Source organism: Cariama cristata, unplaced genomic scaffold (genome assembly GCF_000690535.1).
Source record: "Cariama cristata isolate BGI_N322 unplaced genomic scaffold, ASM69053v1 scaffold27024, whole genome shotgun sequence".
Taxonomy (NCBI): Eukaryota; Metazoa; Chordata; class Aves; order Cariamiformes; family Cariamidae; genus Cariama; species Cariama cristata.
The window spans coordinates 1-12,843 of NW_009612757.1; the positions used below are offsets into that span (position 1 = coordinate 1).

General features: G+C 40.1%; 1 protein-coding gene across 1 annotated transcript; it reads left to right on the forward strand.

Annotated features, from left to right (window-relative positions):
• The first annotated feature begins 6,834 nt into the window (after positions 1 to 6,834).
• Positions 6,835 to 12,512, forward strand: KBTBD2 (kelch repeat and BTB (POZ) domain containing 2). The gene is made up of 3 exons (XM_009698769.1): positions 6,835 to 7,004; positions 9,879 to 10,044; positions 10,488 to 12,512. Exons 1-3 carry the CDS (start codon positions 6,835 to 6,837, stop codon positions 12,021 to 12,023), a joined length of 1,872 nt encoding a protein of 623 aa, XP_009697071.1. The 3' UTR covers positions 12,024 to 12,512.
• The last annotated feature ends 331 nt before the right edge of the window (positions 12,513 to 12,843 follow it).

The following is a 12,843-nucleotide window of genomic DNA, read 5'->3' on the forward strand; positions in this document are numbered from 1 at the left end:
AGCAGGAAAGTGCCCCCTTCCCGAGGGCTGCGGGGAGCTGCTTGGGGAGGCGGGAAAGGAACGAAAGCAACGGAGGGACGGAACGGCGCACCTGGGTGTCAGGGAAAAGATAAAGATGTGTTCCCTCTGTAGTACGGCGTGGCTGTGTCCCGCAAGCAGGAGGGGACTGTAGGCTCAGGCTTGTAACGGGGTGGGCAGTAGGGCTTCCAGCGCTCAGTCTCTTCAGCTGGGCAGGTTGGGGGGCTTGCGGCTTTGGTAAAAAAACTGTAGAGATGCTTGGAGGGGCGGGCACGATGAAATCTTCTCGTAGAACAGCACTGTAGTGGCATTGCCCTTTCTTGTAATTGCCCACCTTCCCTCGCTGATGCACCTAACTATGTGTGCGTGTAGTGTTAGTACCTACAGTGACCATTTATATGTGGTTTTGAAGAGTCAAATAATTCTTAGTGAGCTTTTATAGACTAAATATATGCATAGTGCGGCTCTGAAGTTAGACATCTGCATGCCTAAGACTTTTCCAGTATTTACTATTATTTCTGTTATGAATGGGATAGATACCTGCTGCTTTTGAAATAACTTTTAATTATGATTTAGAGATGGATTTGTGTCGTAGTTGGCATCTGCGTTTTTAGAGGTTTCCTTGCAAAGCCGCAGCTTGGCTTTCTACATTACTTTGTGATCATAGCGGACCTGAAAAGCTGTGTGCTGTTGTGAGCACACGTGGGGCTGTATCTACATGGATTTTGTTAAGATGATGTATTTAGAGTATGAAAATACACGGTCAGCTTAGTTCAGTTTCTCATAAATGTAGCAGGAGAAATAGGCAGTTTTTAATATTTAATATACTCAGATGTGTAAATCATGTAGCCTCATGATCCGGGTATAGGTATCACACGTCTTTCCTAATTGTTTTTGTGCATGGAGTAAAAGGGTCTTGTTATACTCGGTGCTGTGTAACTAGCATTTTGCAGGAACAGACCAAAGCAGAAGAAAGGACGTTGCTGCTTATTTAGTATTTTTTTGACTACATTTTGGACAGGTGATGGTTGTTGGGGTGTTTTTTGAGGCAGCCTTTTTTGTTTTGGTCATGTGATTATGAAACAGACCTAAATCCTAAAATTTCTCTTCCTTAACTTAGTGGCTGTTGCATTTTGAGAATAAATTTTATATGCATGAATAAGATATCCATTATAAGACTCTTAACCTTTCAGGAACTAGTTTATGGTTAGGTACGCTACATTAATAATTAATCTAATTTCTTAATGTAGAAATGCGTGAATTTGTAGTTGAACATCATCGTATCTCATAGTGAATATTTAAGGGGGTGATGTATACTTGTGAACTGGAATTTAAGTTGTTAAATAAGACAGACTAGCTTTGTTAACATACGAGTTCACAGAAAAAAATCCCCACTTTTCTGTAAATGCATGATATGCTGCTGGATCTTACTCGAGACATCCATGGCCCACTTTTTTTTCAAAGGTTAATTTTCCAAAACAGGTCAAGTCTTTCCACAAAACAGAAACGCCCTTGGGGATGGAAACTACGTAGAAGGCTGGTTGCCAAGTTAAGTTGTTGGTTTATCTTGTGCTAATTTTATTTCTGAGCAGGTATTTCCTTTAGTGTATAACTTCCTTTAGGAGCAGAAAAACAGGAAAGAAACTGGTAATGAGGAGTGCATTGTGACCAAACATGTTGTTAGCGTGGAGTCTGACACTTCTAGTCTCTAGTTTTTGCATAGTTTCAGAAAGCTTACCTACCTCAAAGTTGTAAACTCTCCTCCCAAGCATAATATGTATGGAAAATAGTAGTAGTTTGCAAGTGAATAGTAATTTTCAAGATGATAACACGGTAGGAATAAATCGGTCCTTGTTTTTTGTGAAATTTCCTGTTGTTGCCTTATTAGCATCTCCTTGATGTCCTCCTTGGGTTTCTGGACTGCAGTGCTATCAAAGACACCTTTGATGGCTTTAGAAGAGAGGAAAACTTCCAAGTCTGGAACAGCTTCATCAATTACCTATTTCTTTTCCACTGCCAAGGATGCAAATTTGATACATTACTCAAGAATCCAGAGCTTCCAACTCCTTTTTCTTCTTTCTTTCTTATCTTTGAGATCTGTTGGCTAGGTGTATTGATTTACATAATTGATTTTAATTGGTTTTAGTAGTTGTATTCCCCCTTGCTATTAGTTGGTGTAATCATTTTGAAACATGTCCATTTGTAACTCAGCGTATCCTTAGTAGTAACTAAGTATTACAGTGCCTAAGCTCAGTACTTTCACTGCTAGCTGGGAGGATTGCTGTCTCTACACACGTGAGTGCTTGTGTAGTTTGGCTTACGGTTGTTCAGTTCTTAATTCTGACATTTTATTATGTTAAAAATAGTGAATGACTCACTTCTTTAGACGTGTTTTTACTTGTGATCTGTGTGAAGCTGCCCTTGGATGGAAATAGGAATTTGATTAAAAGTGCACAAAAGTGGTATTTAAAGCTTTTTTTTTACTAGTTAACACTAGATTAAATAAGTTGAATGTCCAGGGAAATAAGTTTTGGTTGTTGTTTCTTTTTCTTGAAGGTTTATTGAAGTGTGAATTGTAGCTGGTGAAGTTAGAATTCGAGAGGTATTTAGATGCAGATAGGAACCTGTGAAACTTTCATAGATCTTTAAGTGTTTCCCAGAATTTTGTTGGAAGTTAGGCGTCTAACCTGGCAGACTTCTTAATGGGATTTTCAGAAGAACTTATTTCTTTTCCTAGTATCAAAATATCTAAAAAAACAACAAAAAAATTGCATATCTATGTATCTGTTTCGCCCTTGTAATTTGGAAAAAATAAAGCAAATTTTCTTTTGAGCTAGTCCAGTTGAAGAATATTATATCTATATACCTTATACTTTTCCCTACTAATTAAATTTGAAATAGTCAATAAACTTATTCCATGCTATACACTGAAGTATAGCGTTAACACTTCCATATATGTAGTACAGTATGTATCTCTATCAAGCTTTGCCTGACCTCAGAAGATAAACAGATTCAAGGAAGGCAATTAATAGCCTGTCTCATAACTCATTAACATTTGATGACTAATTTTTGGAATGCTGTCATTTAGATTTGAAGTACATGAACAAGTGTTAAAAGCCACCTCATTAAGCTAAAAGGAATAATTACTTAAAAACAAGCCCTCTTACCAACCTGTTACTTAATGTTGCTCTCCAGCTTGATAGGGAGTTCCTTGGGATCACCGGTAGCGTTTTGGTTTAGTTGGCAGTCCACTCCCGCTGTGGCCTTCCAGCAGCTACCTGCCAGTCCTGTTTTAGACAGCTGACTTCCAAGAAGTTACCCGGAACAAAACGGTGGTGACATCATTGAAGGGGAAAGTCTTATTCACAGAACTTGTACCCAGGGATTATTTTTATTCTATCAGAATTTCAGTTCAGGATATTAAGCTAAGTTCAGCCATAGGTCTTTCCAGAAATGTCCACTGCTGTGTAGTTACGAGAACTACAGGAGCCCGGCGTGCATCTGTAGACATCGTTTCAAGTTTATAGCTTTTCAGTTTTCTGAGATCCGAGATCTGTATGCTGACCGAGCACAGCGCAGCAAGAGAGAGATTGGGAGTGGGGAGAACTGAGCCTCTTGCAGTTCTCCTTTGGCAAGTATGTGGCTTTGGACAAGCTGATGCTTATTTCAGTGCCTCAGCTTTTCAGCCTCTAAAGTGAGGAGAGTATCTCCTTTAAAATTGTCTTGACCTCTTCAGAGAGGCGTGAGAGTGGTAGGTAGCCTTGGATGACTTTCTAGGCACAAAATGATGTTCCCACACCACTTACCCTAATATTTTGAACAGATTCACTTGTTATTTTACCCCAGAAATTCAGAGATCCTTGATGTATTAGTTGTTCTCCTGAGGAGTATTTAGTGTGCTTCCAGTACAAGGGAATGGGATGTGACAAATACAGAATTTTGTTCTCTAGCAAATGATTATCATTGGCAGCAAAACCCAGTATGGATGTGGAAAACAGGAATCATGTACGTAGCAAGTTCCTGCCATGTGCACCTCCCTGGAGCACATCACGGAAATGAGATGGTTTCAGATCAGCTGTAAACCAAGGACTCCAGCTTTGTAAACGTACAGTTCGTAGGTGGTTCACATCGCATAAAAGTTCTGCAACAAGACTCCTGTCACCTCCTCAATCTTTTCTGCTACTGAGGGTCATACTCAAATGTTCCAGCTATTTATAGTAATTAATTTCACAGTTTCAGCTCGTCTTCTGTTGAACAGGTCTGCTTTTTCAGTTACTGTCAGCCACATGCTGCCAAAAATGTCTTTAATCTTACTAGCAGGTGTATATCAATTTCTCCATGGCATCCTTGACTGGTTCTGTTACCTAATGACTAAAACCGTGCGTATTGGTTTTCCTCTTTGTTCCTGTTTCTGAAGATCTATATATTCTTTAAAATGACATCAGAATAGGAAGTTATGCTATCAATGACTTCTTTTGCTGAAGCTTAGTACTACTGATGCTTTTCCCAAACAGAGCTTAATCCACCAGCTTGTATTGTTGTTGAAACTTTACTCCTAAGCCAGGAAAAACAATGCTGTAGAGAGACCCGGGATACCAGCAGAGCCACGAGCTATTTATTTCTGTGGGCCTAACACACTTAGGAAGTCTGCGTGTCTCTGCAGCCATTTACAGCTCGGTGCAAAATCTGTCAGTGGATTAGGTTGCATGTTAAGCAGTTACCAGATAACCAGGATAGTGGTCAGTGATGCGGAGATAGGATGCATACTAATTTGGTGAAAAGAAGCTGTGACTTGAAGCAGAAGGTCATTGCTTTAGATGAGCAATATCTTTGTATGTCCTCGATACACTTGTGGTTTAGTGACTTCAGTGGTCAACTGCACCTGAAACTTGAAGGTCCGAGGCCCAGATTTGTGCTAGTATCTGTTTTTCTAGATAGTAGTCTCTCCTTCTTCCTCCCCCAAATATTAACGCCTTTTCTGTTTTTCTTAATTAAGTGGCTTCACCTGAAAAACAGTGAACACTGAATTTGACTTAATTTGACTGGTTTTCAGTTAAACCACCAGTGAAAACTAGGAGTTTGAGATTCCTGTTTGTGTGTATTTCTTCACTGAAAAAGAACAGTGACACTAAATTAGTAGTAATTAAAGTGGTATTTATTAAGCATATCTGTTTCAAGTGAGTGAATGTTAAAAGACAGCTGTCTTTGCATTGTAGTACAGGCAGGGCCCTGTTGAAATAGCAGGGCTTTGATATGGCTGGGGGGTATTTCTACAGCCTTCATCTTACGCCAAATTGTGTATTTTTGAATGGAATTTAAAGTATGTCGTTTCAAGTAAGGTATTTCTGCGCTCCCCATTCATCACAAACTACAATGATAGTGATGTCTTAGACATTAGACAAACATGTCCCTGGTTCTTCCTCGATTCTGGAATGCAAAAGAACAGTGCAAAATTAAATAAATCTGGAAGTATTTGATAGATGTGGTACTCTGGTGTCCTTGATGATGGTGATTTTACTGTCACAACCATCCCATTCTTAATTATGTTTCTGTGTTCACATGGATGATAAGATAAAACCTGACCCTGTTTTTAAGAGGAAGAGAAATGTCCAAACAAGAAAACAGACTTTGGTAGCCTGTGATCATTGCTTTATAACCGCTCCCAAGTGTTTTGACCCCTGCTATTCCAGCACCCCTTTGCTCCTATTATCTCCTTACTTTTCTTTTCTCCTGTGTGCAACAGTCATGCTTATTTGGCTGTACGGAAATGACTTGGAAGGAAAAAAAAATGGAACGTGAAATTTTAATAGGTGAAGCCCTTCTGCACAGAGAAGATGAATCAAATAAGCATTTGGGAATATAGGTGGTTAGGGTTTTTTAATCCTTAACTCCGGTTCTGCTTGTTCTCTAGTAGAATGCCAAAGGTGAAATAAATGGGTTGATGATGATGTTGAGAGTTTAGTTAGAAAATGATGGAATGTTGAAGAAACTGCATTTATATTTTTAGTGGCCTGATATTGATAAGCTTTAAGTAGACAAAACCCACAGAAGCAGAAAAAGTAGCCGTTTAATATGGAAATGAAAAAAATGGCTATCTTATCAATGGTTGAAGGAAATCCACAGGTATACTCAGTGGGAAAACTGGGTGATTCTTGGAAGAGGAATAAAGCCTCACTGAACCTCATTTTAACTCTCCAGCCTTAGAAGCTGTGTTGATGAAATAAATTATCTTAGTTCATGAGTCTAGGTCTTGATGAGAATTAATGTACAAACTCTTCTGCTTTTCATTTCTCTTTGATACTTGTTCAATTTTTTTTCTCTACAAGAGTTTTAGTGCAAGTAATTAAGTACTAACTTAGAAATAAGTTCATTAGACAATTACTTTTAAGGGGTAACTATGAAAGGTTTTCGAAAAAGTGCTAATGTGTAAATTAATTTTATTTTCCTGCTTTCAGTTGCTCAAGTGCAGCCACTGATCACGAGATGTTACCACGAAATCTACCTCAGACTTCGCTTTTACTCATTCGTTTGCTGCATCATAGATCTCAACAGGAGCTCTGCAGACACTCTTGAAAGTCTCTGAACAGATTGTGACATCAAGTCAAAGCATGATGACCTAATAGTAGGTCAAAGTCTGAAACGTTGATTCAGCAGTCCAAGATAACACTGCCTTTTTTTAATCACTATCACTTGTGAAGGCTACAGACCTCCTGCCGTTTCTTCCCTGGTTACTTCAGAAACGTTCAACTGACCTTTCTCTGGCGAAAAGATCCTGACTTTTCTCTCTGGTCCTGGAAATATTAATGGAATACAGTCATGTCTACCCAGGACGAGAGGCAGATAAATACAGAGTATGCTGTATCCTTGCTGGAGCAGTTAAAATTCTTTTATGAACAGCAGTTGCTAACTGATATAGTGTTGATTGTTGAGGGCACTGAATTTCCCTGCCATAAGATGGTTCTTGCAACGTGCAGCTCGTATTTCAGGTAAGTATTCAAACTAGGATCTGTTAATTCTAGAAAATCTGTCATACCTGGTTTTGAGTGTAATATGACTTAATTGATTTACCCATTAATGTGTTGCAGAGGGTTTTAAAGCTCAGTGAAGTCAGTAAAAAGCCTAAATATCATTACTTGCCAACACCAAAAAGAGTAAAATTTTCCAGCGTCTTGTGACTTACTCTGGATAGGTACTGTAGTTTTTACAGTAAGGGGGCGGGGGGGGAAATCACACTTGCGATGGTCTGTTTTCTTTAGGGAGTTAATTGAGTTAGCATAATTAGTATATTTCTTACTCTTCATACTTAACTTTTAAATATTTAATCTTTTTTTTTATTTCCCAAGGTAGGGTAACAAGGGTCTATTGAGACTTGGCTGTGGGAGTTCTGTTGTCATGTTTATTAGCTGTAGTTTCTTAGCAGAAGCCTGTGCTAAAAGTAGGGATTGCTGTGCAAGCTCATTGCTGCTTTTTCTGAATCATCTGGTTTTCTCTGCTGAGCAAAGAAGCCAGAAACTCTTCTCTTGCCTGCGAGTCCTGCTGCAACGCAACAGGTTTTGATTGTGTGTGTGTGGTTTTTTGTTTGTTTGTTTTCCCCACTGAGATGCTGTTTCAGTTTTAAATTCAGTAGCTCCTGCTTCCCAGGTATCCTGGTTTTTGTCTTTTTCAAAAATTTTTATTAAGAAGATATGTCAAGTGCTACTACTTTTTGCAGATACCTTCATAGCAAGTCCTAGAAGATGAGGCACCATGAATTTTCTGCAGTGATTAATCATTTTTTCGTTGGCAACAAAGTATAATTAATCTGCCTGTCTGGAAGGAATTTTGAAGCTTGAAACTAGTCTTGGTGACATCCATGCATGTTTTACCTTCCTGGTGCATTGTGGAGGGATTATAACTTTTCTTTCCTGTTTGATCAAGGGAAGATTTGAAAATTCTGTTTTCTCGTTGAGGTGGGCTCACTATACAGAACTCTTCTGAAACGTTTTCTGTATTTTGTCTGCTTTCTTGTATAGAACTATTTGAGGATTAGTTTATTACTTTCACAGAAGCTTTTGTTGCTGCTGGTTTTTGTGTTAATTTCTTCATCTGAGTCTGCTACAATTTTTCAGCAACAAGTGTTGTGTGATCACTAGATAATGATTATTGCCGCTGGGCTTGTGCAGACGACATAGTTCCAACAGTCTATAAAATAGCAGCTGCTGGAAACGTGGCCAGATTTAATGTGGGTGGCTAATCATAAGGTTGGAAAACTGTCATGAGTCCACGCAGTGTGCTGCATTAGAATATGCAGTCAGATCTCTTATTCACATGTGTTTGTTTATTATTTATGGAATGAGGTTTTGGCACTGGTTAAAAGAAGTATCAAGCTCGTGGTTTTGTCATGTTCTGTTTTTCTTCTCTACTTTGGTTTACAAAAAGATGCTCAGCTTCCTAAATCTAGCTTTGTTATGAAAAATTGATAGCCCTGAAGGAGGCTGTGGGGAGAGAGGGAGAACAACAGAAAAGCATCTCTTGGTGTGATCCAGCCATTGCGTATGAGTGCAGCCAGCTCACCTTCCATCTTCCTGCTTGAACGTTGTGCTGCGGGAGCCCGGCTACGGCCCGGCCCGCTCAGCAGTGTGTGAGCCTGTGCTAGGGCCAGGTTCACTAACAGCTACCTCTTCCCTTCCGCGAAGAGGAGTCTCTGCTGGCACTTGTACTGCCTTGCTTCCCTTTAAAAAGCTGCACGGCAAATTGATACTCACTTGGCCAGTCAGTGATCCCTCCTAAAATGCAAGTTGCTGTGAGTTAAGGAGCTTCGAAGAAGATGGAGAGATGAGGATGGGGCAGGAGGGAATCCTGGTGGGGCACTGGCTTTGTATCGGATGCTTCTTGGAAGGGCTTTGCTTAGGGGGTGTTAGCTCTGTGTCCCCTTCACCTCCGCAGCTGGAGGCAGGACGGTAGGGTGCACTGTCCCTTCTAACTTCTCTCACATCTGGTTTCCTAAAAAGCCCCAAATAAATATAAAGAGCCTTGAGCTGAATTTTCAATACAACCATAAATACCAAACCTGAATTAATATAAAGCTCTTAAAATCAGTGACCCCCATTTTAAGAAAACTGGCAAGTTTACAGTGCTGGAATCCAGTTAGTTCTGAACTGTGTTACCGTTAAAAAACCAGAATGGGCAATAGGTATATAAAGCATTATGGAAACAATAACTTTTTTTTTTAAATTGCCTTTCTACTTTTTTCAGGAAGATGTAAAGGAAATACCTGTGCCACCTATCAAGTCTGATAGTTTTTTGTGTCATTGATTTTTGTCTACAAACTTGGAAATTTACTGCATATTATGATGAGTTGGTATATCAGAAATACTTCACAGAGTGCTAGTCCTTGCTCCATTTTTCTGAGCTAACTTTCTCCTCCTCTCAGAGGAGCACGCTTTTTGGTATGACTTAGCTCAGTCCACTGCATAAATCTGCTGCTTTTGTGTTAGATTCTAAAATCTAGCTCTATATATTTCAACAGGATTTTCTGGAGGATGTTTCTTCTCTGTTATTGTCACCTAACATGGAAAAAGTTTTAAATTTTATTGTTAAAACTCTAAAACCATTAGAGTTCTCTGCTGATTAACACAAAAGTTTGCATAAATGCAAAATATTTCTACAGAAGGCACTGATGGTACTTTTTGAATGGTCTGTACAAATCCTTTATCTTAAATACTAGATGGTAGCCTAAGGTAAATACTAAACACCTGTAAACAGGCAACCAAAAAGACTGTTGACCTTTTGGAGTGTAATCACTGATGACTTACAGGTGGCTATTCAAGGTTACTGTACTTACTGTTGATCCTTGTCTTACTATGTGTGTTTCTCCTCAGAGCCATGTTCATGAGTGGGCTAAGTGAAAGCAAACAAACACATGTGCACCTGAGGAATGTGGATGCAGCCACTTTACAAATTATCATAACTTACGCATACACGGGTAACTTGGCAATAAGCGACAGCACAGTAGAACAGCTGTATGAAACTGCCTGCTTCTTACAGGTAGGAATGGTTTATTTTGACTACGAAGTAACTGCTTCTCATCTCTGAGCCATTTTTTTTTTCTTTATGTTGTTAAACAGTCTTTTCTGTTTAGTCATTTCAAAACATCCTTGTTCCATTTGCTCGGTATAGACAGCAGTTGCTTGCCAGATACATTTCATGTACCCGTCCCTCCTTGCTCGACGGTCCCTGTGGAGGGTGGAAGTAAAACAGTGCGCTTCTGACATTTAGAAAATTAGTTTCTCCAGCAGATGTAATCATGTGATGTACTTGATCTGTATGAAGCAGTTGAGTAAGTCACCGCTGTTATTTTTGTGTCTATGTAGTATTCCAGGCCTAAACTCTTGTTCAACACTAAACGCAGGTACTTTTACCTGCTGCTGGTATGCAAATGAATAGATTGTATGCAGTAATGCTTTGTGTGTTTCTTCCTTGCATTCCAGGTAGATGATGTGTTACAACGGTGCAGAGAATACTTAATCAAAAAAATTAACGCAGAAAATTGTGTGCGTCTATTAAGTTTCGCTGACCTCTTCAGTTGCGAAGAGTTAAAACAGAGTGCTAAAAGAATGGTAGAGCACAAGTTCACAGCGGTGTACCACCAGGAGGCTTTCATGCAACTGTCCCATGATCTACTGATAGATATTTTAAGCAGTGACAATTTAAATGTGGAAAAGGAGGAGACAGTTCGTGAAGCTGCTATGCTATGGCTGGAGTACAACACAGAATCACGATCGCAGTATTTGTCCTCTGTCCTTAGCCAAATCCGAATCGATGCACTTTCAGAAGTAACACAGAGAGCCTGGTTCCAGGGCTTGCCACCTAATGATAAATCAGTGGTGGTGCAAGGACTGTACAAGTCCATGCCCAAGTTTTTCAAGCCCAGACTTGGTATGACAAAAGAGGAGATGATGATATTCATTGAAGCTGCTGCTGAAAACCCCGGTAGTCTTTATTCTTCTGTCTGTTATAGCCCCCAGGCAGAAAAAGTTTACAAACTCTGCAACCCTCCTGCTGACTTGCATAAGGTTGGGACGCTTGTAACTCCCGATAATGACATCTATATAGCAGGTGGGCAAGTTCCTCTGAAAAACACGAAAACCAATCACAGTAAAAGCAGCAAACTCCAGGCTGCCTTCAGAACTGTGAATTGCTTTTACTGGTTTGATGCACAGCAAAACACTTGGTTTCCAAAGACACCGATGCTCTTTGTCCGTATAAAGCCATCCCTGGTCTGCTGTGAAGGATACATCTATGCAATTGGAGGAGACAGCGTCGGTGGCGAACTCAACAGGAGAACTGTGGAGAGATACGACACGGAGAAAGACGAGTGGACCATGGTGAGCCCCTTGCCTTGCGCATGGCAATGGAGCACGGCAGTAGCAGTCCACAACTGCATTTACGTCATGGCACACAACTTGATGTACTGCTATTTTCCCAGGTCAGATGCTTGGGTAGAAATGGCTATGCGGCAAACAAGTAGATGTTTTGCTTCGGCTGCTGCTTTTGGCGATAAAATATTCTATATCGGAGGACTGCATATCGCCAGCAATTCTGGTATAAGGCTCCCAAGCAGTACTGTAGATGGGTCTTCCGTAACCGTGGAAATCTATGATGTGAATAAAAATGAATGGAGAATGGCAGCCAATATCCCTGCCAAGCGGTATTCTGACCCCTGCGTTAGAGCCGTCGTCATCTCGAATTCTTTATGTGTCTTTATACGAGAAACCCACATGAATGAGAGAGCGAAGTATGCCACCTATCAGTATGACCTGGAACTCGATCGGTGGTTTCTAAGGCAGCATATATCGGAACGCGTGCTGTGGGACTTGGGGAAGGACTTCCGGTGCACCGTAGGAAAGCTCTATCCATCTTGCCTTGAAGAGTCCCCATGGAAACCTCCAACGTATCTCTTCTCACCAGACGGAGCTGATGAATTTGAGCTGGATGGGGAGATGGTTACGTTACCACCTGTATAGCTCCCAAATTAGACTGCGCAACTGATTCTGTGCTCAGTTATCTCGAAATAAATGGCCGTCAAAGAACAGGTCTGGAAACAGAAATGTCAAACCTGTCTTTCATGAGTTGTGTTTTTATGCCCTACCTAACATTTGCTGCCATTCAGTATGAAATCAGTGAAATGAGCAGATATGCTTCCATAATCTGAAATACTATTATCTGATAATTGAGAAACATGTATGTATATCATGAGCTTAAGCATCTGACTTGTCTAAAGAATTAATTTCTAGTTCTATGAAGTCTCAGTTCAGGAAAATTAGCTTCAGAAAAAAAGTAGTTACTGTTTCTAGGATGATGTCACAACTCTTTTGAAAGTATCTTCCAGTTATATTTCAACTACTTCTGGATATTCTACTTAAGTGCTAGTTATATACTTGTCAGTGTGGCCTAATTAAAGGACTGTGCTGCACTTACTTAATACTAATATCCATGTTGGTATAGTAATGCCATTAAAAGAAAAAGAAACAAATCCCATGGATCTACCTGTGGTAGGAAGGGTAGATCTTCCATTGTACGGTAACATGCAGGGCAAAATGACTGCAGGTTCAGTCAAGCTGTATTATTAGGTGCATGTATTCTATTTTCACTAACTTATACCTGTCTATTTAGAATACAGGTCTTCCAAGCAGCTGGTAGTTTACCAGGTGTGGACTTAAGTTGCTGGGCTTGCAATAGAATTGTCAGCCCTCATAGTGCGGGTCTGTGTGGAGCTTTAATCAGTACATGGCTCCACGCTCTGTATTACAGTAACATTGGCTCATGTATATTACTTCCTGCTGC

Excerpts from the sequence above, each read along its gene's own strand:
- KBTBD2 (XM_009698769.1), top strand. The coding sequence starts at position 6,835 with ATGTCTACCCAGGACGAGAGGCAGATAAATACAGAGTATGCTGTATCC. Across the intron at positions 7,005-9,878 it reads ACGTGCAGCTCGTATTTCAG|AGCCATGTTCATGAGTGGGC; the intron begins GTAAGTATTCAA and ends GTTTCTCCTCAG. Across the intron at positions 10,045-10,487 it reads AAACTGCCTGCTTCTTACAG|GTAGATGATGTGTTACAACG; the intron begins GTAGGAATGGTT and ends CTTGCATTCCAG.